This window comes from Eriocheir sinensis, chromosome 30, assembly GCF_024679095.1.
Source record: "Eriocheir sinensis breed Jianghai 21 chromosome 30, ASM2467909v1, whole genome shotgun sequence".
Lineage (NCBI taxonomy): Eukaryota > Metazoa > Arthropoda > Malacostraca > Decapoda > Varunidae > Eriocheir > Eriocheir sinensis.
Window position 1 is genome coordinate 6,843,811 of NC_066538.1, and position 25,322 is coordinate 6,869,132.

Below are 25,322 nucleotides of genomic sequence, written 5' to 3' on the forward strand. Positions count from 1 at the left end.
CATACCCGAGGAAAAACCAAACAAAAGAAAATGAAAAACACAAGAAATCAAAACAAAACAATCAAAAACCTTCCCCCATCCACCTCTCTTTTTGGCCACTCCTTTGACCTCTATTCAGGAGCAGTAAGTAGCGGGCTTTTTTTTTAATATTTTTCTTTACGCCCTTGAACTGTATAAAAAAAAACCATCACCCCTTTAAATACACACCTGCGTAGGGCACCGGCGCGTAAGGTAGAGGTGACCGCTCCGCCGCGTCGAGGGAACCGCCGTTGGGGGTGAGCCAGCGGACGGACGCCAGGCAGGTGAACACGCACAAGCCGGTCAGGCCCCACACCACCGCGCGCAGCCGGCACCCCATGCTTCGCGGCTCCCTGCAGGATGGAAGGGAAGGGTGATATGGAGAGCGACTTGCTTTACTGGACTAACTGAAACTGGTGTCTTGAAAATTAATTAAATGAACCGGTGAATGAATGAATGAGGTGTGAATGAATGAATGGAGAGATGGATTAAGGAGTGAATAACTGAAAAAGAATGCTGAGAAAATTAGTAAAAAGAGAAAGAAATGAACAGATGAATGAGTGAATGAAAATACGAATGAACAAGTGAATAAATGGATGAATAAGTAGAGGCACCAATGAATGAATGAATGAGTGAATTAAAAATAATTAAGGAGTGAATACCTGAAATAAAAATTAATAGGTGAGTAAAAAGATAGAAAAGACCAGATGAATGAGTGAATGAAAATATGAATGAACAAGTGAATAAATGGATGAATAAATAGCTGCACCAATGAAGGAATGAATGAGTGAAAAAACAATTAAGGAGTGAATAACTGAAAAAAAATATATATAATAATAAGAACATAAGAACGTAAGGAGTCTGCAAGAGGCCGGTTGGCCTATACAAGGCAGCTCCTGTACACTCAACCCCACCTTACCTCACCATCCATGGCTTTATCTAACCTCTTCTTGAATGTATCTACGGTATTGGCACCCACAACATGGCTCCCAAGCCTGTTCCATTCGTCCACCACTCTATTGGTGATTCTTGCCTATGTCTTTGTTGAATCTGAATTTGTCTAACTTAAAACCATTGACACGCGTCCTACCTGGCTCTTTAACTATCAAAATCTTGTTGACATCCCTTTTATTAAAGCCCTTCATCCACTTATAAACTTCGATCAAGTCTCCGGATAAGTGAGTAAAAAGAAAGAAAAGACCAGATGATTGAGTGAATGAACAAGTGAATAAATGGATGAGTAAGTAGATACACAAAATGAATTAGTGACATAAAAAGAGATGGATGAACGAACCAAAAAAATAAAGAAGAAAAAAACATTGAATGCAGAACGGATGGGTACAGAAGTGAAGAAGCTTAAGGTGCTGGGACGCTCTGCACGGGGATAGAGAAAAGAAGTGACGTCAAGCGTGATAATAGGTTGGCGTGGGTAATGAATGCAAATGGGGAAGGGAAGAGGAAGGGGCGCATGTAAGAAGAAGATGGAGTGGTGATGGGAGGATGAGGAAGAAAGAGGAAGAGGAGGCAAGGATGAGGGAGGAGGAGGAGGAGGAGCTGGTAAAACGGAGAAAAGATGATGATGGGAGAATGAAGAAGGGAAGAAGTGAATGTAAGAAGATGGGGTGGTAATGGGAGGATGAGGAAGGGAGAGGACGAGGAGGCAAGAATGAAGGAGGAGGAAGAGGGACTGGTAGAACGGAGAAAAGATGATGATGGGAGAATGAAGAAGGGAAGATGTGAATGTAAGAAGAAGATGGGATGATGATGGGAGGATGAGGAAGGGAGGGGAAGAGGAGGCAAGAATGAGGGAGGAGGAAGAGGAGCTGGTAAAACGGAGAGAGGGTGATGATGATGCGAGGATGAAGAAGGGAAGAGGTTAATGTAAGAAGAAGATGGGAGGATGAGGAAGAAAGAGGAAGAAGAAGCACATACGAATGGATGATGCAAGAATGAGGGAAAAGGAGGAGGAGCAAGAATAACGAAGAACAGACGATGATGGGAGAATGAAGAAGGGAGGAGGTGGATGTAAGAAGATGATGGGGTGGTGATGGGAGGTTGGGTGAGGTTAAGCTAGTGTCGTGAAGAGGCATGAGGCTGAGAGAAGAAGAGGGGGTGGAAGGTAAGTGAGTTGATGGGATGGGATAAGAGGTAAACGAAGGCGAGAAGTAGAGAGATAGATAGAGAGATAGATAGAGAGATAGATAGAGATAGATAGATAGATAGATAGATAATGAAGAAAAAGAATAAGTGTAAGGGAAATGGGTTGGCTGGAATAGGGCTGGAAAAAAAAACTTACTTATTTAACGAAAGGGAGAAGTAGATAGATATAAATATACGGTAGAGATAAAGATAGATAGATAGAGAGAGAGAGAGAGAGAGAGAGAGAGAGAGAGAGAGAGAGAGAGAGAGAGACACTCCTACCTCGTAAAATCTGTTCTTTGCACACGACTGTCATTAAAAAAATACACTTCTTGAAACGTCTCTCTCTCTCTCTCTCTCTCTCTCTCTCTCTAGCCTATTAACATTTTTCTTTTAATTTTTCTAGCAACCTCAAACGCTTTCACAAACAGCCTAATATTCTTCTGTTAACTTAATATGTAAACTGGTGAGCAACTTGAGATCTTACTAAAATAAATACAACTCTCTTTAGTAACCATGTAAGCTCACCAAACAGTCTCCTTGCCTTCAACCTACTAACATTTTTTCTTCTAATTTTTCTAACAACCTCAAACACTTTCACAAACAGCCTAATATTCTTCTCTTAACTTAATATGTGAACTGGTAAGCAACTTGGGATCTTACTAAAATAAATACAACTCTCTTTAGTAACCATGTAAGCTCACCAAACAGTCTCCTTGCCTCTAGCCTACTAATACTTTTTCTCCTCAGATTTTATACCGTCTTCCAACTCTCACTACCTGCCTTACCTGTCCTGTATTGAATGTGAAAGTCTCGGCACACTTTACTGAGCTTTTCTTTGCATGCCCGTCTTCCTCTGTTTTCTCATTCCTTGCTCGCCTCCAGACCTACCAAAATCAGCTACAAACCCTTCCTTGTTGAATATAAAAGTATGAATTCTCAGAAGCTTCCAACAACTAATTCCGAAAGTAAAAAAAGGGATTAATCGGGTTCTAACGAGTGTTTTTTTTAACTTTCATGGTACCAGAGGAATGGCCAAGCTACTTTCTCAGACGCTCCATCTCTCGCATCAACTAACTCCAACAGCCAAATAAGGGATTAATCGGTTCTAATGAGTTTTTTTTCACCTTCATGGTACCAGAGGAATGACAAAACTACTTTCTCAAACGCTCCATCTCTCGCATCAACTAACTCCAACAGCCAAATAAGGGATTAATCGGTTCTAATGAGTTTTTTTTCATCTTCATGGTACCAGAGGAATGGTCAAACTACTTTCTCAGACGCTCCATCTCTCGCATCAACTAACTCAGACAGCCAAATAAGGGATTAATCGGTTCTAATGAGGTTTTTTTCATCTTCATGGTACCAGAGGAATGACCAAACTACTTTCTCAAACGCTTCATCTCTCGCATCAACTAACTCCAACAGCCAAATAAGGGAATAATCGATTCTAATGAGTTTTTTTCACCTTCATGGTACCAGAGGAATGACCAAACTACTTCCAGGGTCCAGAAACTACCCATGGAAAAGTTCAGAACTCCTACGAAAGCTTTGTCAAATGTGTGTGTGTGCTTGGACGCCGCAATGCTTTAAGACTGCCAGCTGTAGAGTGTGCACCCAACTTTACCTTTACCGCTGTTTTATTTTTCCTCGTATGACTCATGTGTAACCAAATCAGCTGCGTAGCCTACCTTGTTGAATATATAAGCACTGGAGCAATCTGCCTACACCCCTAACGCATTTTTCTCTCACTCTGACTACTTTTTAGAAACTTGCAAACAAACCACGTAACTTCTTTTTCTTTCATTTTCCAAGGGCTCTTTTTTAAAACTTACAAACAAACCACGTAACTTCTTTTTCTTTCATTTTCCAGGGGCTCTTTTTTAAAACTTGCAAACAAACCACGTAACTTCTTTTTCTTTCATTTTCCAGGGGCTCTTTTTTAAAACTTGCAAACAAACCACGTAACTTCTTTTTTCTTTCATTTTCCAAGGGCTCTTTTTTAAAACTTACAAACAAACCACGTAACTTCTTTTTCTTTCATTTTCCAGGGGCACTTTTTTAAAACTTACAAACAAACCACGTAACTTCTTTTTCTTTCATTTTCCAGGGGCTCTTGTTTAAAAATTGCAAACAAACCACGTAACTTCTTTTCTTACATTTTCCAAGGGCTCTTTTTTAAAACTTACAAACAAACCACGTAACTTCTTTTTCTTTCATTTTCCAGGGGCACTTTTTTAAAACTTACAAACAAACCACGTAACTTCTTTTTCTTTCATTTTCCAGGGGCTCTTTTTTAAAACTTGCAAACAAACCACGTAACTTCTTTTTTCTTTCATTTTCCAAGGGCTCTTTTTTAAAACTTACAAACAAACCACGTAACTTCTTTTTTCTTTCATTTTCCAGGGGCTTTTTTTAAAACTTACAAACAAACCACGTAACTTCTTTTTTCTTTCATTTTCCAGGGGCTTTTTTTAAAACTTACAAACAAACCACGTAACTTCTTTTTTCTTTCACTTTCCAGGGGCTTTTTTTAAAACTTACAAACAAACCACGTAAGTTCATTTTCTTTCATTTTCCAGGGGCTCTTTTTTAAAACTTACAAACAAACCACGTAACTTCTTTTTTCTTTCACTTTCCAGGGGCACTTTTTTAAAACTTACAAACAAACCACGTAACTTCTTTTTTCTTTCATTTTCCAGGGGCTTTTTTTAAAACTTACAAACAAACCACGTAACTTCTTTTTTCTTTCATTTTCCAGGGGCTCTTTTTTAAAACTTACAAACAAACCACGTAACTTCTTTTTTCTTTCACTTTCCAGGGGCACTTTTTTAAAACTTACAAACAAACCACGTAACTTCTTTTTTCTTTCATTTTCCAAGGGCTCTTTTTTAAAACTTACAAACAAACCACGTAACTTCTTTTTTCTTTCATTTTCCAAGGGCTCTTTTTTAAAACTTACAAACAAACCACGTAACTTCTTTTTTCTTTCATTTTCCAAGGGCTCTTTTTTAAAACTTACAAACAAACCACGTAAGTTCATTTTCTTTCATTTTCCAGGGGCTCTTTTTTAAAACTTACAAACAAACCACGTAAGTTCATTTTCTTTCATTTTCCAGGGGCTCTTTTTTAAAACTTACAAACAAACCACGTAACTTCTTTTTTCTTTCACTTTCCAGGGGCACTTTTTTAAAACTTACAAACAAACCACGTAACTTCTTTTTTCTTTCACTTTCCAGGGGCACTTTTTTAAAACTTACAAACAAACCACGTAACTTCTTTTTTCTTTCACTTTCCAGGGGCTCTTTTTTAAAACTTACAAACAAACCACGTAACTTCTTTTTTCTTTCACTTTCCAGGGGCTCTTTTTTAAAACTTACAAACAAACCACGTAACTTCTTTTTTCTTTCACTTTCCAGGGGCTCTTTTTTAAAACTTACAAACAAACCACGTAACTTCTTTTTTCTTTCACTTTCCAGGGGCACTTTTTTAAAACTTACAAACAAACCACGTAACTTCTTTTTTCTTTCACTTTCCAGGGGCACTTTTTTAAAACTTACAAACAAACCACGTAACTTCTTTTTTCTTTCACTTTCCAGGGGCACTTTTTTAAAACTTACAAACAAACCACGTAACTTCTTTTTTCTTTCACTTTCCAGGGGCACTTTTTTAAAACTTACAAACAAACCACGTAAGTTCATTTTCTTTCATTTTCCAGCGGGTTTTTATAATACTTGCCAACAAACGACGTAACATCTTTAATCTGAACTCCGTAACAATAAGAAGCTTGCCTTTACTAGTTTTTTTTTCATTTTTCTAACCACCTTTTTATAATTGCAAGTAAACGATGAATCTGCGTTTCTAACATTAAGAACTACGAAATCTTCAATGAATGTGTAATCTCTGGAATAACCTTCCTAGTGTCATTTTTTCTACCTTCCTGTGATTTCAACACTTCCCAAGTAACTACCTAACCTTTGCATGTAAGGCCCGAATTCTCAGACGATTTCGGCTCTCAAAACTATTTCCAAATAAATACATAAATAAATAAAACTACACATGGCAATACCCACAACCGCTACGCAAGCCTTATCAGATGTGTGTGTGTGTGTGTGTGTGTGTGTGTGTGTGTGTGTGTGTGTGTGTGTGTGTGTGTGTGTGTGTGTGTGTGTGTGTGTGTGTGTGTGTGTGTGTGTGTGTGTGTGTGTGTGTGTGTGTGTGTGTGTGTGTCCAAGCCCCGAAATATTTGAGGATACGGGTCTCAGGTAAGGACAGGTGTTGGTGCCCTATAATCAGTCCATAAGGTAATGACAAGGCGTGGAATGATAGAAATTAAACTAGGCTAAAAAAAAAACTACCCATGGCAATACCCACAAACCCTACGAGACCCTTATCAAATGTGGGTGTTTAGGCCCCAAACTGTATGAGAATATGTGCCGGTTTTTAGTGTTTTTTTTATAACTAGGCTCAAAAAACTGCCCACCATGGAAATAATATAACACAACCTCTACGACAGCCTCATCAAGTGTGGGTGTTTAGGCCCCAAAATGTATAAGAATATGTGCCGGTTTTTAGTGTTTTTTTTTATAACTAGGCTCAAAAAACTGCCCACCATGGAAATAATATAATAACGCAACCTCTACGAAAGCCTTATCAAGTGTGGGTGTTTAGGCCTCAAATTGTATTAGAATATGTGCCGGGTTCTAGTTTTCTTTTTTTTAACAAGGCTCATAAAACTACCCACCATGGAAATAACATAATAACACAACCTCTACGAAAGCCTTATCAAGTGTGGGTGTTTAGGCCTCAAATTGTATTAGAATATGTGCCGGGTTCTAGTGATTTTTTTAACAAGGCTCATAAAACTACCCACCATGGAAATAACATAATAACACAACCTCTACGAAAGCCTTATCAAGTGTGGGTGTTTAGGCCTCAAATTGTATTAGAATATGTGCCGGGTTCTAGTTTTCTTTTTTTTTAACTAGGCTCATAAAACTACCCACCATGGAAATAACATAATAACGCAACCTCTACGAAAGCCTCATCAAATCTAGGTGTTAAGTCTTGAAATGTATGAGAATGTGCCGCAAGGGAGGTTAACTGGTTCTCGTGATTTTTTTTTTTAACTAGGCTCATAAAACTGCCCACCATGGAAATAACATAATAACACAACCTCTACGAAAGCCTTATCAAGTGTGGGTGTGAGGGCCCGAAGTGTTGGGAATATGAGCCAAAAGGGATATTAGTCGGGTTAGTTGGGTTCTCGTGAGTGTATTTTTTTTAAGTAAGCTCATAAAACTACCCACCATTGAAATAACACAACGCAACCTCTACGAAAGCCTCATCAACTGTGTGTGTGAGGGCCCGAGGTGTAGGGAATATGAGCCACAAGGAATATTAGTCGGGTTCTCGTGAGTTTTTGTTTAAGTAAGCTCATAAAACTACCCACCATTGAAATAACATAACGCAACCTCTACGAAAGTCTCATCAAATGTGGGTGTGAGGTCCCCGAGGTGTTGGCAATATGGGTCTTGGACACGAGAGAACTTCTTTGCCTGTATCTATTTCTGTTTTATTCCGCCTTCGTCCGGGTGTATCTTCTTTGCCTATTCAGGAGGGGACCGTGAAGGCACCTCAGGAAGAACAATCACCCGGCTGTCCTTGAGTCACCATGATGAATACCTTTGAGGAGTAAAAGGCAGTGCTACTTTTTTTTCCTTCCTTTAGCATTTTCACTTCTTCCTTTTGTTACATTTCTATTCCTTCTATTCCCTCAAAGAGTATGCTAGACAGTGCTGCTTCTTAATCTTCTAACAATTTTTCACTCCCATTATTTCTTTTATTATTCATGTTATGCCTACAATTACATTTTTATTCCTTTTATTCCTTTACGTCAAGCCTTTTCTGAGATTAACTAATGGGGAACATACGCCCGGGTGCGCATCGCTTCACTCACTCTCTGCCCGTACTATCGGCGGTCCTACCGAGCCTGAGCGCAGCTACCCTGTCCATCCCAAGTCCCTCCCGGCAGGATCGGCTGACTTGCCCAAGCCATGAGTTACGTGGGCGTCCCCTTGGTCTCCTCCACTCAGGGTTGTCTCGTACAAACAACCCTGTCAGCAGGATCGACGTTCGGGAGGCGCGCCACGTGCGAGTTGGCGTTCACGGACTAACCTGGTAACACGCCCCGATTCAGTTTCATGTTGTACTCGCTGGTTCGACACGAAGTCGTTCAAGCGATACCCCGTGATCCTGCGAAGGCAGACACGCCTCTCCAAGTCACTATTCAGTATCCATGTCTCACAGCTACAGTAAGACAAGGAGCACAAGGGACTTAATATCAGGGGTGTGGAGTCGGAGTCGGAGTCGGAGTCGAGGAGTCGAGGAGTCGGCTACTTTTGGCCGGAGTCGGAGTCGGAGTCGGAGTCGGAATTGGAGTCGGAGTCGGAGTCGGAATTGGAGTCAGAGTCGGAGTCGGAGTCGGAGTCGGAGTCGGTAAAAATATGAGCGACTCCGACTCCTTTACGTGCTAATTTTTTTAGTAAAGATTTCACTTCATGGAGATTCTTACAAATTGGGAGAAATTGACGTTTTGGAAGATATGTCCAATCAAACAGTCTGCGGGAATATTGGTATTTTTAATATTTTTTCATGCTTTTTATTTTGTATTTTCTTGAGGATATACCTTAAGGAAGGAGGGCGGTACATGCCGCAACAACCACCCTGACAACAGATAGTACAGGTATCCCTTTTGCCATATTTTATGGTGTTTTGCATGAGCTAATGTGTATATTTAATTCTATCATGGAGGATAATTGCTAAGTGATATCCAAGGATGGTAAAAAAAAAAAATATATATATATATATATATATATATATATATATATATATATATATATATATATATATATATCATACTGTAAAAAAAAAAAAAAACCTTCAATTCTATCATGGAGGATCATTGCTAAGTGATATCCAAGGATGGTAAAAAAAAAAAAAAAATATAATATATATATATATATATATATATATATATATATATATATATATATATATATATATATATATATATATCAAAAAATAAAAATAAACGGAGTCGGAGTCAGAGTCAGGTCGCAACCTTCAAATTTCCTGGAGTCGGAGTCAGGTCAGGTCGCAACCTTCAATTCTATCATGGAGGATAATTGCTAAGTGATATCCATATATATATATATATATATATATATATATATATATATATATATATATATATATATATATCATACTAAAAAAAACAGAGTCGGAGTCGGAGTCAGGTCGCAACCTTCAAATTTCCTGGAGTCAGTCGGAGTCAGGTCGCAACATTTAAATTTACTGGAGTCGGAGTCGGAGTCGGAGTCGCAACATTTAAATTTACTGGAGTCGGAGTCGGAGTCGGAGTCGCAACATTTAAATTTACTGGAGTCGGAGTCGGAGTCGGAGTCGGAGTTTTGAAAATCCGACTCCACACCCCTGCTTAATATTCGAATCTTTGTCCGCCTGCATAGTTATCGACAAGGCCACAAACTCTTGTTAAGCGAGTCCATAACACCGCGGGCCAGGCCAATCCGTCGAGTGACTTCCTGGCGAGACGTACCATTGTTATGCACTACGCTGCCAAGGTATGTGAAGCTTTGGGTGACCTCGACATCCTCACCACAGGCATGAACAGAGGGAGCAAGTGAAAAAAAAAAAAAATCCTTATATGTAAAAGCAAAATTCAGTTTTTTTTTTCTACTTACTTCCCGTCAGACATCTTGAAGTGTGAGAGGTTTTTTTTTTCTGTGATGCTTCTTAATTCAAGGTTACGGTGCTTCAAAGCGCGCCTCGCCTCCCAGTGTTGTTGTTGTTGCTGTTGTTGTAGTTGTTGTTCTTTTCGGTGCGCTTCCGTTGTTTTTTTCCAAGGCGAGTGATTTTTATTTACTCACTTTTCTTTTTTACTGCATGGAGAAGTTCTATTGTTGTTGTTTTCGGTACGTTTCAGTTTGTTTTGTTTTTTCCTTCTTTTTCTACTGCATGGAAAAGTTCTGTCAGATTCGAACGGTTCAAGTGTGTTATTTCTACTGCATTATATGGGAGTTACCTCATTACTTCACCTCACCACGGACGCTTCACACCTCTTCAGGATCCTAAAAACAAAGGTAAGAACTGCATTATCTTTTCCCTCTTACGAACTTTCCTGTCTTTTTCCTCTTTCTTTTTCTCTTCCTCCCTCTCTCTCTCCTTCCTTTACTTTCCTATCCTATCTTTTTTCTTTCTTTTTCTCTTCCTTTCTCTCCTTCCTTTATTTTCCTATCTGTCTTTTCTTTCCTAATGCCTTCTATCCCTCTTTTTCCTCCTTTACTCTCTCTCTCTCTCTCTCTCTCTCTCTCTCTCTCTCTCTCTCTCTCTCTCTCTCTCTCTCTCTCTCTCTCTCTCTCTCTCTCTCTCTCTCTCTTCTTCCTTTACTTTCCTACTACTCTTTCCTTTGCATTGTTTTTTTTTTTCTATTTTCTTCTTCCTTCCTTTACTATATGTCTTCTTCTGTAATTACTCTTCTTCTTCACTCTCTTCTTCTATTCCTTCCTTTACTTTGTTTTCTTGTCCGTTTCCTCCTTTTTATCCACTATCTTCCTTCCTTTCTTCTATGTTTTCTTGTTTATTTGGCTCTTTTTCACTTTATTCTCCTTTTTTTACTTTATTCTTTCTTCTGTTCCTTTGCCTCCTTTTCTCTACTCCTTTCGTTTATTCCTTCCTTTGCTTTGTTTTCTCCTTCTCCTTTGTTCCTTTTCCTCCACTTCATTCATTTATTTCTATTTTCTTCTCTTCCTTTGTCCCTTTTCTCCACTTCCTTCATTTATTCCTGTTTTCTTATGTTCCTTTGTTTCTTCTTCACTTCCGCCTTTCCTCGTACGTTCACGCAGAAACTCAACTCAAATCGCTCCTGCTTCTTACCGTTACAGTCACCGTTGGTCAGCTTCGAGGCACCGCTCCACTGTTACCGCAGAGCTCCGCAAGGGCGTCAACAAGTACGATGTTAGTCTCAATAATAATCCTCGATGCACTTATTCACAAACGACGTAGCGGGTGAGTGAGTCGTGATTGCTTTCATGAATAGCCCACTGATGTCCTTTTAATAAACTTGGCATCAACGTAGTCACTTGGTCATGTTTAGGGTCGTACTAATCTCAGTATCTTTCCTTTTTATGGTGTCACAAATATCCATTGTTTAATTTTTCATTTGTCTGATATTTTCTTTATGGTATTACAATTTAATATCCACCGATTGCTTCCAACTCACTGAACATTTAACACAATTTACCTTCATGTCTCAAACACTAATTAATAGCCGTGATCAGTTATGTTACGAATTCTCTCAATATCAGTCTGAAGAACTACACAACACTGGTCATTCGCTGAGTGGTTGATCTCAGACTTCTTGTACCTCACACAATTTATACATTTCTTTTCAGTTGTGGTGCAATCATTTGACTTATGATCACCAGCACATTGTAACATTGTGGGGAATCTCCTTTGTTCTTGGCAGTACAGTTGGCCTCAAGATGGCCGTATCTTTGACAGTGGTAGCATATAATTGCATGGTATCTATCTCTCAAGGTATACACTCTTCATTCTAGTTTTATCTTATCATGATGCTTGTGAATCAACTCTAACAGTTGGATTACATTTCAAAATATAGAGCATTGTGCCACCAGCAGCAATTTTCCCCTCAACTCCAGGAATCGAGTGTAGGAAATCATTCCTGTTTAACAGTGTCTCAATTATCTTATCCCCGGTCTCCTCCTTAAGCATCTTGCAGATCATGATCTTTGGCCTTAATTTTCCCACACTTTTTGTGCTAACTTGCTCTACATTTTCCAATTTCTGAGTTCTTCATTCCTTATATTCTCATCATAAAATTCATAACAATGTTACCTCCATTCGTGAATCTTGAATCAGTAATCTGAATGCCTTGTAATGCCTGGGAAACTTCGTTTTTCATCTCAGTAGCCTATTTATGTTGATCAGAGGCCTGACAAGATGCTTCTTCTTCCTGCGCTTGGCTAGGTCAGCCCAACTTACACCAGCCGACCCGGTTTGCTCAGCGCGTCCCACCAGCCACCTCACTCAACTCCTCCCTCATACTGGATACCAGAGATTCAACCTCATCTTTAACCACAGACATTTCTTTAGATAATTCTTGCTTGAATTCATCCAAATTTTCGACAATGATGGCAGCGAAAGACGGTTTATGAAGATATGGAGTGCAAATCCAATTTATTTTAGGTGTATTGTCCTGCTTGACTCCAGTCAAATTAGCACATTTCATATGACACCACCTCGAACACAAACAGCATGCAATCCACTTCTCGCCTATAAAACCTTCACAGACGCAGCACAAGTCTCTCAGGCTCCTGGTCCGGCACGCCATTGTCGACTCAGTGGTTCCGAGGAGCTCATGCACACACGTCCAATCTCTACCCCTCTCACTCCTCTTTCTTCTTCCTTCCTTCCTTCACTGATTCCCGTCCTTCAATCCTTTGCCCCTTGTTTGCTTGTCACTCATTCAATCTTCCTTCCCCTTTCACTGAGCTTCGTTGCTTAACTCTTTTATTATTCTTTTGTTTGCTCTTTCACCGCCTCGCTTCTTGTTCTTCCATTCTTTTCCTGCCTCCCTGCCTTCCTCCTCTACGTTCTTGCACACTGGCTCAACTATCTTATGTTACTCCTTCTTCTTCTTCTTCCTTTATTTCCTTCACTTGTTTCTTCCTTCATTCCTTCTTTCTTCCTGTATCACTTTTTTTCCTCCTTTCCTCCTCCTCTGACTGGCTGAACTATCTTATGTTACTCCTCCTTTTTCTTCTTTCTTTATTTCTTCTTTCACTCCTCTGTTTCCTTTATCTCTTTCTTCTTCGTTACTTTCTTTAGTCCTTTGTTGCTCTCTGTCTATCGCTTCCTTTTTCCTTTTTCTTCTTCCTTCTCGGACACTCACTTCCCTTAGTTATCTCCTTCGTCTTCCTTCACTTCTTCGTTCCTTCCTTCGCACCTTCGTTTCTCCCTTTCTTTCACTTTTTTCTTTCCTCCTTCTTTCCTGTTCCACATTTAACCTAGCCTAACCTAACCTAACCCAACTTAACCTAACTTAACCTAACCTAACCTAACCCAACTTAACCTAACCTAACCTAATATAACCTAACCTAACCTAACCCAACTTAACCTAACTTAACCTAACCTAACCTAACCCAACTTAACCTAACTTAACCTAACCTAACCTAACCCAACTTAACCTAACCTAACCTAACCTAACCTAACTTAACCTAACCTAACCTAATATAACCTAACCTAACCTAACCTAACCTAACCTAATTATGAGTCTCCTTCCTTTTCCTTTACTTCTTCCTTCTCCTATTCTTAACTTCCTTCACTCATTCATTTCTCCCTTTCTTTCACTCCTTCCTTCCCTCCTTCTTTTCTGTTCCACGTCTAACCTAACCTAACCAAACCTAACCTTACGTCTCTCCTTCCTTTTCCTTTACTTCTTCTTTCTCCTATTGTTAACTTCCTTCATTCATTCGTTTCTCCCTTCCTTTCACTCCTTCCTTCCCTCCTTACATCTCTCCTTCTCCTTCCTTTACTTCTATCACAATTTCTCACCTCCCTCTTCCTTCACTCTTCTCCCTTCCTCTTCCACATATTCTAACAGACACCCTAAACTCCCTTTCGTCTACCCTTCTTCTCCCTTCTTCACTTCTTCTTTCACTTTGCATTTGCCTACGCTTATTCGTTTCGACCTATCTCTCCATTCCTATATTTATCACATCTTCCCTACTTCCTTTCTTTCTTATTTTCTCTTCAACTTTCACGCACAGACGGAACTCCTTTCTACTATTCCTCCTTTTCTTTACTTCTTCTTCCTTCACTTTTTTTCATATTTTCCTTCACACCTAAGTTTCTATCTCTCATTCCCTTTCTTCTTCCTTCTTTCCTCTTCCAATTTCACTTCCTTTATCTCTCCTTCTTTTACCATTTCTTCCTTCACACCTCCGTTCCTATTCCTTACTTCCCACTCCTTCTCTCCTTCCTTCTTTCCTCTTCCCATTTCACTTCCTTTATCTCTCTCCTTCTTTTACCATTTCTTCCTTCACACATCCGTTTCTATCTCTCATTCCCTCTCTTCTTCCTTCATTCCTTTATATCTCTCTCCTTCTATGCTATCTCTTCCTTTTCTTCCTCCACACCGTTTATCACTTCTCCCTCCCTCCCTCCCTCCTCCCTCCTTTCCTCTCCCACCTTCACGCACAGACTGAACTCTTTTGTATTTTTCCTCCTTCCTACACTCCCTCCTTTCCCTCCTCCCACCGTTTTCTCTTCTCTCTCACTCCCTCCCTCCTTCCTTCCCTCACCACGTCCCAGCACAGACTGATCTTCGTTGCGTAACTCTCTCTCTCCCGACCCACTGCTGCTGATGGTGGTGGTGGTGGTGCAGGTGAGGGGGGGGACAGGTAAGGAAGGGCAGGTAAGAATAGGGGGGGCAGGGGAGTGTGGTGAGTTTGATCTGCATGTAAGGCATTAGCTTGTTGTTGTGTTGTGGTGTGTTTGTGTGTGTGTGTGTGTGTGTGTGTGTGTGTGTGTGTGTGTGTGTGTGTGTGTTTGGAGAGAGAGAGAGAGAGAGAGAGAGAGAGAGAGAGAGAGAGAGAGAGAGATATGAACTGACTGGTAATTGCACGATTTTTTAGGTTCATAAAGTTTTTTTAGTATTCTCTCTCTGTCTGTCTGTCTGTCTGTCTGTCTGTCTGTCTGCTCTCTCTCTCTCTCTCTCTCTCTCTCTCTCTGATGATGAGTTACATGACAACAGCATATACGATTTTTTTTAGTTCTCTCTCTCTCTCTCTCTCTCTCTCTCTCTCTCTCTCTCTCTCTCTCTCTCTCTCTCTCTCTCTCTCTCTCTCTCTCTCTAAGGATGAGTTCAGTGACTATTGCATAACTTTTTTTCAAGGATCTTAAAGGCATTCTCTCTCTCTCTCTCTCTCTCTCTCTCTCTCTCTCTCTCTCTCTCTCTCTCTCTCTCTCTCTCTCTCTCTCTCTCTCTCTCTCTCTCTCTCTCTCTCTCTCTCCGTTCCCTCCCCCTCACGTAAACACATGGTCAAGGTCCCCAAATAAGTACCCCCCTCCCCTCCCCTCCCCTTCTTCCCCATCCCCTCCCCTTCCCCTTCCTCCCCTTCCTTTCTTCTCCCCCACGCTAATAAACACGAACCCTCCACTGGGCCATCCGGGTTAAGGAGGAGTGGGGAGGAGGTGGCCTGGGGGATTGAGGAAGCGGTGGGGAGTTAGGGGATGGGGAGGAATGGGTGGGTGGTGAAGGGTGTTGAGGATTAATGATGATGATAATGATGATGATGATGATGATGGTAGAGATGGGAGGAAGGCGTGAGGTTGGGGGAGGAAGAGTGAGGATTTGGGAAGGACTGTGAGTGAGGGAGTGGGGAGGATGAGGAATGGGGAAGGAAGATTAAAGGATTGGGGAGGGTAAAGAGTGGGGAAGGAAGGAAGAGTGTGGGTTGGGGTAAGGCTGGGGAAGACGTGGGGAGGAATGATGGGGAAGATGGGGATTGGGGAAGAAAGATTAAAGGATTGGGTAGGGTAATGAGGGGGTGGGGGAGGAAGACTGTGGGTTTTGGAGGGGTTGGGAAAGACATAGGGAGGAAAGGAGTGTTGGGGAAGATGGGGATTGAGGAAGAAAGATTAAAGGATTGGGGAGGATATAGAGCAGGTGGGAAAGACTGTGGGTAGGGGAAGGGCCTGAGGAGTTAGGGTGTGGGGAGGAAACGAGTCTTGGGGAAGATGGGGATTGGGGAAAGAAGAATAGGGATTGGGGAGGATATAGAGGGGGTGGGGATGGAAGACTGTGGGTTTTTGAGGGGTTGGGGAAAACGTGGGGAGGAGAGGAATGTTGGGGAAGATGGGGATTGGGGAAGAAAGATTAGAGATTGGGGAGGGTAAAGAGGTGGGGAAGGGGGGAAGTTAGGGCAAGCGGAGGAGGAAAAGTATTGGGGAAGTTGGGGAGTGAGGAAGGAAGATTAAGGTTGGAGGAGGATAAAGAGGGGGTGGGGAAGGAATGGGGAAGGGGAGAGGAAGTGGGGGAGAAAAAGACGATTGACGGAGTGGGGAGTTGGGAGGTAATGTTAGAAATTGGGGAGAGGGAAAGGGGAGTGGGGAAGGCTGGTAGGTGGTTGGGGAAAAAGTGGGGAAGAAAGGGGGAGGGAGGGAAGATTAGGGCATTGTGTATGGGTGGGAAGAGGGGATGGATGGGGACTTAATGAGGGTTTGGAAGGGAAGGGGAAGGGTGGGGAGGGGGAGGTGCAGGTGGAGGACGAGGAGGAGGAGGAGACGGAAGTGGAGAAGACTGGAAGGGGGATGGAGTGGGAAAGATGGAAGTGGGGAAGGGGTGGGGAAGTGGGGTGGGGGTGAAGGAGGAATGATGGGGAAGGGGGGAAATGGGGAGAGGGGGGGGAGGAGAAACTGGGAACAAAGGGTGAAGGGCAGGGAGGAAGGGGAGGGAGGGGGAATCGGAAGGGGAAACTGTGATTGGAAAAGTGATGGGGATGGGAGGGAGAGGGGAGGGGGAGGGGGAGGGGAGGGGGGGAGTAGGAAGGGCAAGATGGGGTGTAAAAAAAATAATAATAATAATAAAGATTGGGAAGGGGAAGGGGAGGGATGGGGAGGGGAGATGGGGAGGAAAGGTGGGGAGGGGGTGGTCCTGTGCTTGCTAGAGGGGAAGGTTGGGGAAAGAATATTTGAGTTAGGGACGATAGATTATTTAGAAAAGGGGTTCCGATTCTATCTTATCAATTAATTAGTTTACGGGTCATTAACTCTCTCTCTCTCTCTCTCTCTCTCTCTCTCTCTCTCTCTCTCTCTCTCTCTCTCTCTCTCTCTCTCTCTCTCTTAACACGGGATTCAAGCGCCCTAACAGACACTCGATCTCTCTATAAACGATTTGGTTCTCTTACGTTCCTCGAATCTTCATTGTTTGGTTTCTGAACTTATACACGAATGTCTCAGAGGCTTGAATTATTCTACTGGACTTGAAAAAGAGGAAAAGAAGAAGGTGATGATAATGAAGAAATAGATGACAATGATGATGAAGAAAAAGATGATGAAAAAAAAAGAAAAGCAGAAAAGAATACGAAGAAGAAGCATTCGAAAAAGAACAAAGATACACAACTAACATACTTATTATACATACAAATAACAAACAAAATACTGAAATAATACATGAACTAAAACAAATAAATACAAACAAATCAACAACAAAAAAACAACACCAAGCCATGCATACCAAAGACTAAAAATAAATAAATGAAAAAAAATATATATAAACAATACCGTCTGGGCCACTTCAATGTTGGTGTCATCTGTTTATGGGCCAAAGTTAACGAGCTGCTTGTTAGTGGGTCACGGTGTCCCGTTTTCTTTGACATGACGCAAGCAGGAGTGAGTTTGGGAGGATGACTCACTTATTTATTTGTAAGGGTGACTTGCTTAATATTATCTTCCTTTTACTCCTCTCCTTCTTTTATTAACTTTTTCTTCTCCTTTTTCAGCATGTGAGAGAAAGATAGAGACAGACAACGAAGGGAAAAAGATAAGAAGTGAGAAGATAAAGAAGGAATGATGGAAACGCAGAAGAGAGAAAAGGTATGAAAGAAAATAAAGAAAAGAAAAGAAAAAAAATAAGAAAAAAATACAAATAAAAGAATAGGACAAGAGACAAAGAAGGAAAAAAATACGTAGGAAGAGAATGAAAGAAAAATGATGACACAAGAGAGAGGGAAAAAAAAGATTGAGATATGTAACGAGACTATTAAAGATAAGTAAAACAAAAACAAAAAAAAAACAAGGAAGAGGTGAATGGAACCAACAACAAAAAAAGAAGAAATAGAACAGGGAGACAAAGAATGGACAAAGATACGCAAGAAGAGAAAGAAGGAAGACACTGAAGATAAAAGAGAGGTATGAAAATAGAGGAAGGATGAAAAGAATAATGTGAGGAAGAAATGACAACAAAGAGAATAGAAGAAGCAGACAGAGAAAGGAAAATAAAAGGAAGAGGAGAAAGAAGGAGAGATGGAGAGAAAAGAGACAAAAGATAAGTAGAAGACATTAAAGAAAGGATAATATGAAGGAGAGAAAAGGGAAGGAAGAGGAAAAAATGCCAAAAAAAAAGGAAATTATACGTAGGAAGAAAAAATGAATGATAGAGACAAAGAAAAGAAGAAAAACAGGTGAGACTATAAAGGAAGGATAAAAAGAAAGTTAGAGAAAAATACAAAGAGGGAAGAATGACAATATAAAAAAAGTAGGAGGAGAATAAAACAAAGGGAAAAAAAAGAAGGGAGAGAGATACGTAGGAGAAAGAAGGATAAATGGAGACACAGAAGAGAGATAAAAAAAAAGATATGCAAGAAAATAAACGAAGAATTAAAAGAAAAAAATACGAAAACATGTGGAAAAGTGAAAACAAGAGTAGGACAAGAAGACAGAAAACGGGAAAACAAACAAACACTGAAAATTAAGGAGGAAAACAAAAGAAAAACGAGAAACCGGAAAAACGAAAAAAATGAAGGCCAGGAGGAAGAAGAGAAGAAAAAAAAGAGAATATAACAGGAAATACGAGACAAACAAGTATGAGAGAGAGAGAGAGAGAGAGAGAGAGAGAGAGAGAGAGAACAACTGGAGGTAGGATCAAGTTCGGTGTGTCCTTCCCATCCCTTCACCCCTTCACCCCTTCCTCCCCTTTCCTTCCCCTTCCCTTTTTTTTTTTTTGCTTCTTTTCTTCCCCTTATTCTCCTACGTATATTTTTCTTCCTTCTGTGTTTGTTTTCTTTATTGTTTTCTTGCCTTTTCTTTCCTGTTTCTTATCTTTCTTCACCTTATTTTTCTTTTTAATTCTATTTTATTATTTTATTTGGTTATTTTTTTATTCGTTTTTTTATCTCGTTCTTTATTTTACTTCATTTTTTATCTTGTTTTTTTATTCATTTTTTTTATTTTCTTATCTCGCTTTTTTATATTTTTTATTCGTAACTTCCTTTTTTTTCTTTCCTTCTGTGTCTCTATCATCACCTTCATCATCATCATCATCATCATCATCCTTTCATTATCTTTCCCCTTTATTTCCCCATTATTATCTATTCATCTTTTTAACCTTCCATACACACCCCATCATCAGACACCCTTCCATCATCACTCTTTTCATCACTAATTTCATCACTATCGCCTTACCGCATCTTCATCACTCCCATCACCAAACATCCATTCCCTATCATCACCCATTTCATCACCATCTCCTTAACACATCATCATTCCCATCATCACCCCTCATCATCGGACACCCCTTCCCCTATCATCACCCATTTCATCACTATCTCCATACCACTTCTTCATCACTCCCATCACCAGACACCCTTTCCCCTTATCACCCATTTCATCACTCTATCTTCTTTCCATATCTTCATCACTCCCATCATCATCCTATCATCAGACAACCTTTCCCCTCATCACTCATTTCATCACTATCTTCTTACCACTTCTTCATCACTCCCATCACCACTACCCCATCACCAGACACCCTTCCCCTATCACCAATTTCATCACTATCTCCTTACCATTTCTTCATCACTCCCATCACCACCACCTCATCACCAGACATCCCTTCCCCTATCATCACTAATTTTATCACCATCTCCTTAACACATCTTCATCACTCCCATCATCACCACCCATCACCAGTCACCCCTTCTACTGTCATCACCACTTTTTCATCACCCCATCACCAGACACCCTTCCCCCATCACCCATTTCCTTTCTAACTATCATCACTTCCTCATCACTAATTATTCACCACCACCATCACCACCCACCACTCCTTCACTCACTCACATATCCTTCCCATCACCACTCCCATCACCATCCATCACTGTCTACCTCCATCCCACACCCTTCCCATCATCACCATTCCTTCATCACCACTTCCCCTTCATCATCTTCTATGCTATCTACACCCATTCTTCCTTCATCCTTAAGACCCATTATTATTATTTTCTTACCATTATCATCATCATATTCTCCTCCTTTCTTTATCTCTCGCCTTCTTTATCACCTCCATCATCTTTTTTTTCCTTACTATCATTTTTTTTCTTTCCTTCATCTTCTTGCACCTCCATCATCATCACCATTAATTCCTTCCTATCATCACTGCTTCTTTATCTTCCTCACCTTCTTCATCACCTTCATTATTTTTTATCACCTCCATAACCATCTTTATCAACGCCATTTCTATCAACACCCATTCTCTTCTTTCCCCATCATCACCTCCATAACCATCTTTATCAACACCAATTCTATCAACACCCATTCTCTTCTTTCCCCATCATCACCTCCATAACCATCTTTATCAACACCAATTCTATCAACACCCATTCTCTTCTTTCCCCATCATCACCTCCATAACCATCTTTATCAACCCCATTTCTATCAATACCCATTCTCTTCTTTCCCCATCATCACCTCCATAACCATCTTTATCAACGCCATTTCTATCAATACCCATTCTCTTCTTTCCCCATCATCACCACTTCTTTCCCTTCTTCTCCTTCATCACCTTTATTTTTTTCTATCATCTCCATAACCATCTTTATCAACACCAATTCTATCAACACCCATTCTCTTCTCTCCCCATCATCACCACTTCTTCAACTCCCTCACCACCTCCACCATCATCATCACCACTTCTATCACCACCCATTCTCTTCTCTCCCCATCATCACCACTTCTTCATCTCCCTCACCACCTCCACCATCATCATCACCACTTCTATCACCACCCATTCTCTTCTTCCCTTGCCATCATCACCACCACCTTCCCCTCCACACCTGCCCCATTTTCCTCATCCCCTTCATTACGGTTACCTCCTCCTCCTCCCCCTCCTCCTCCTCCTCCTCTTCCGTCCCTCCCTTCCCTATTCCTCCATTAATCCACCATCTGTCCTCCTCCTCCTCCTCTTCCTCTTCTCTACTCCACCATTATTACCTCCATACCTCCACTTCTTCCCTCTCTCTCTCTCTCTCTCTCTCTCTCTCTCTCTCTCTCTCTCTCTCTCTCTCTCTCTCTCTCTCTCTCTCTCTCTCTCTCTCTCTCTCTCTCTCTCTCTCCTATCCCATTACCTTCATTCCTTTCATCCGCAACATCCCTCCCCCCCCTCCTCCCCCTTCCTTTCCTCCCCTTCCCTATTCCTTTCCTCCTATATAACCTCCCCTTCCTTTAATCCCCAATATCTTTTACCCTCCCTATAAATTATTTTCATCTCCCCTTCCCTGTCTTTGTTCCTTTCCATTTTTCATTTATTATTTTTTTCAGATATATATTCCCTCTTCCATCTCCACCCTCCTTGCACTTCACTAATACTTCCATTCCACCTTCACACTCCCTCCCATGTCACCCTCTTCCACCTTCACATCTCCCTTCCACCTCCCTTCTTCCACCCTCACACCCCCTTCTTTCTATCTTCCCTTCCACTTCTACTCCGTCTTTTATCTCCTCTTCCATCTTCCTTTCCACCTCTGTTTCCTCTTCCATCTCCACTTCAACCTTCTCTTCCACTTCCACTCCCTTTTCCATTTCCCTTCCACCTCCACCCTCCTTGCATCTCACTAATACTTCCATTCCACCTTCACACCCCCTCCCATCTCACCCTCTTCCACCTTCACATCTCCCTTCCACCTCCCTTCTTCCACCCTCACCCCCCCTTCCACCTCCCTACCACCTCCCTTCCACCTCCACCCTCCTTGCATCTCACTAATACTTCCATTCCACCTTCACACACCCTCCCATCTCACCCTCTTCCACCTTCACATCTCCCTTCCACCTCCCTTCTTCCACCCTCACACCCCCTTCCACCTCCCTACCAGCTCCCTTCCACCTCCACTGCGAAGTCCATCTGTCTACATTACCACCACCACCACCACCACCTTGACCACCATCACTACCACCACCATCACCACCTGACCCCGCAAACTAAACCACAACTTCCTCTATCACCAAGTCATGAGTCATCGTCACCACTATCATCATCATCATCATCTTCGTCATTATCATCATCATTTTTATCACCACGCAACATTCCACTTCGGTCATCTTCAACACCTCCTCCTCCTCCTCTAACTCTTTTTTATTATTACTTTTATTTTTTGTTCTTCCTCTCCTCCTCCTCCTCCTCCTCCTCCTCCTCCTCGTCCTCTTTCCATTATTATTACATTTTTTTTTTCTTCTTCTTCTTCTTCTTCTTCTTCCTCCTCCTCCTCCTTTTCCTTCTCCTCTTCTGTATTTATTATCATTATTATTTTCTTCTTCTTCCTCCTCGTCTTCTTTTTTTTATCCTTATTTTTTTTTCTTCTTTCTCCTTCTCCTCTTCTATTTATCTTTATTATTTTCTTCTTAGTCCTCCTCCTCCTCCTCCTCCTCTTTCTCATTATTTTTACTGTTTTGTTTTTCTTCTTCTTCCTCCTCCTCCTCATTTCCTCATTCTTCTCCTCCTCCTCTTCCTCCTCCTCCTCCTCCCGACAGTTACATCCTCCACCTAATATTCCATCACCCATTTTTTTCTCTTTTTTTTTTCTCTCTCTCTTCTTTTTCGTCCACCGCCGCCGCCGTTGCCGCCTAAATTCCACCACGAAATCCTACACCACCACCACCACCACCATTCACCGTCACCACCACCATCGCCATTATCTCCACCACAATCACCACCATTACCACCCGCATTCAGACACCATTTTTTATATTTATTGTCTTTTTTATCATCATTATCATCATCATCATCATCGCCCCAGGAAGAAAAGAAGGAAGGAAGGAAGGAAAGGAGGGAAGGTAGGAAGCAAGGAAAGAAAGAAAGAGAGAAATAAAGAAAGGACGTAAGGAAGGAAAGAAAGGAGGCTGGAAGGAAGGAAGGAAGGGAAGGAAGGTAGGAAGCAAGGAAACAAAGAAAAGAAAGAAAGATAGAAATAAAGAAAGGACGTAAGGAAGGAAAGAAGGGAGGCTGGAAGGAAGGGGGGAAGGAAGGAACGAACGAACGAAGGAAACAGAGTGAGAGATAGAAAAAAAAGAACTAAAAGAAGGAAACATGGGGAAAGGAAGTAAGCAAGGAAAGAAGGAAACAAAAAGAAAGAAATGAGGGAAAGATTGAAGGAAAGGAGAAAGAAAAGTAGGAGAGCGAGTAAGAAAGAGAAAGAAGGAAGGAAAGAACAGCAACAACAACAACAAGATAACAGTACCATCACCACCACCCTCATCATCACGACCACCACCACCACCAACAACAACAACAACAACAACAACAACAAGATAACAGTACCATCACCACCACCATCATCACCACGACCACCACCACCACCACGACCACCACCACCAACGACAACAACAACAACAACGATTCTCTCCCACGGTTCTTATTAGAGCAAAAAATATATATATATATAAATAGTGTCCTAGTTAATTGTCTTTTAACGTTGAGAATTCTGTCGAACACTTTCATTTAGGTTTAATAATGTAATAATACCTCTCTCTCTCTCTCTCTCTCTCTCTCTCTCTCTCTCTCTCTCTCTCTCTCTCTCTCCCTATCCTGTCTAACCTGCCCTTCCTGCTCCCTTTCTCTCCTGCCGGCCTCCTCTCTCTCTCTCTCTCTCTCTCTCTTAGGCGTAGCCTAAGAAACAAATTTGATGAACTGAGATGTCTTGCTTTAACAGAAAATTTTGACATAATTGCTATAACCGAAACATTTATCGACACCACAAATATTGATTTAAGTTCCGAATACAACATAGATGGCTACAGACTCTTCAACAAAGATCGTAAACCGTAGAGGCGGTGGCGTCGCCCTTTATGTCAAAAGCTATTTGCAACCCACTGACAAAACACGAAACAGTAACGTTGAACATTTGTGCGTGCGTAAACTTTGCAAAGTCAACTTAAATATATCTGTCACCTATCACTCGATGACGACCTTGAAATGTACAGCGTCTTAAGGCAGTCACTTAATAACAGCGACTCACTGATGATAGGAGACTTTAACCTCCCCATATCGACTGGGCGACACTGTCAGGTACAGAAGGCGAGTCACATAGAATGATCGAATTTCTAGAAGAAAATTATCTAAGCCAAATGGTTTCTGAGCCAACTCGACAAAATAATATACTCGACCTTGTTATAACAACCCAAGATAACCTAGTCAGTAGTGTCACGGTAGGAGAACAACGCTGTTCGTGCGATCATAAATTAGTGCGCGTCGACATTAAAGCTCAATCATCAGTGACTGAAAATAAAGTAAAGGTGCCCAATTTCAAAAGAGCTAACTTCGTAGAAATCTGACAAAACTAACAGAAATACAACTATCAGATGACGGCAACGTAGAGGAAGCCTGGAAAATCCTCAGCAGAACACATTCGTCCCTTGTGCGAGAAGCGAATTAACACTAATAAAAGCCCACCGTGGTTTAATAGCGAAATTAAACAATCAGTCAATGAGAGAAAATTGTTTTACAGGTTAAAGAAAGAACAAAGCACGCCCGAAAACATTAGACTTTATAATGATGCCAGGCGACGAGTAAAAAGACTAGTAGGTCAGGCAAAGCGTAGATACGAAGAAAATATTGCAGCCAACTGTAAAATAATCCGAAATCTTTCTTCAGTTACATAAACAACAGAAAGGCTATCAAAAGTGGTATTGGACCTTTAACAAACAGCGACGGTGCACTAGTGACTGACAGCCAACACATTGCAAACCTCTTAAACAATTACTTTTCCTCGGTGTTTAATACTAACAGCCTTAAATCTCGGCATTGCCTAATTTTGAAATAACAACCGATGAAGTCCTTAAAGCTCTCCATTCACTTAAAACAAATAAAAGTCCTGGACCTGACAAAGTATATCCAACTCTGCTGAAAGAAACAAAGAGCGAAATACTCTCCTCCCTCACAACCGTATTCAATATGTCCTTGCGACAAGGCATCGTCCCTTCAGATTGGAAAAAGGCTAACGTGACACCGATTTTCAAGAAAGGAGACAAAAAGTACCAGGTAATTACAGGCCCATTAGTCTAACTGTAAGCTA

At 41.2% G+C, this 25,322-nt stretch overlaps 1 protein-coding gene across 2 annotated transcripts in view; it reads right to left on the minus strand.

The window, feature by feature from the left end:
- The window catches only part of LOC127005529 (carbohydrate sulfotransferase 11-like), a 68,884-nt gene that overhangs the window by 28,148 nt on the left and 15,414 nt on the right, over positions 1 to 25,322 (minus strand). The window contains exons 2-3 of one of the 2 annotated variants that reach the window (XM_050874453.1): positions 9,921 to 10,307; positions 208 to 371 (exon numbers count right to left, since the gene is read on the minus strand). In XM_050874453.1, the coding sequence (XP_050730410.1) occupies positions 208 to 371; positions 9,921 to 9,934 (178 nt within the window). In that variant the 5' untranslated portion in view covers positions 9,935 to 10,307. The remainder of the gene's footprint in view (positions 1 to 207; positions 372 to 9,920; positions 10,308 to 25,322) is intronic. The other variant, XM_050874454.1, reaches the window with a different exon arrangement.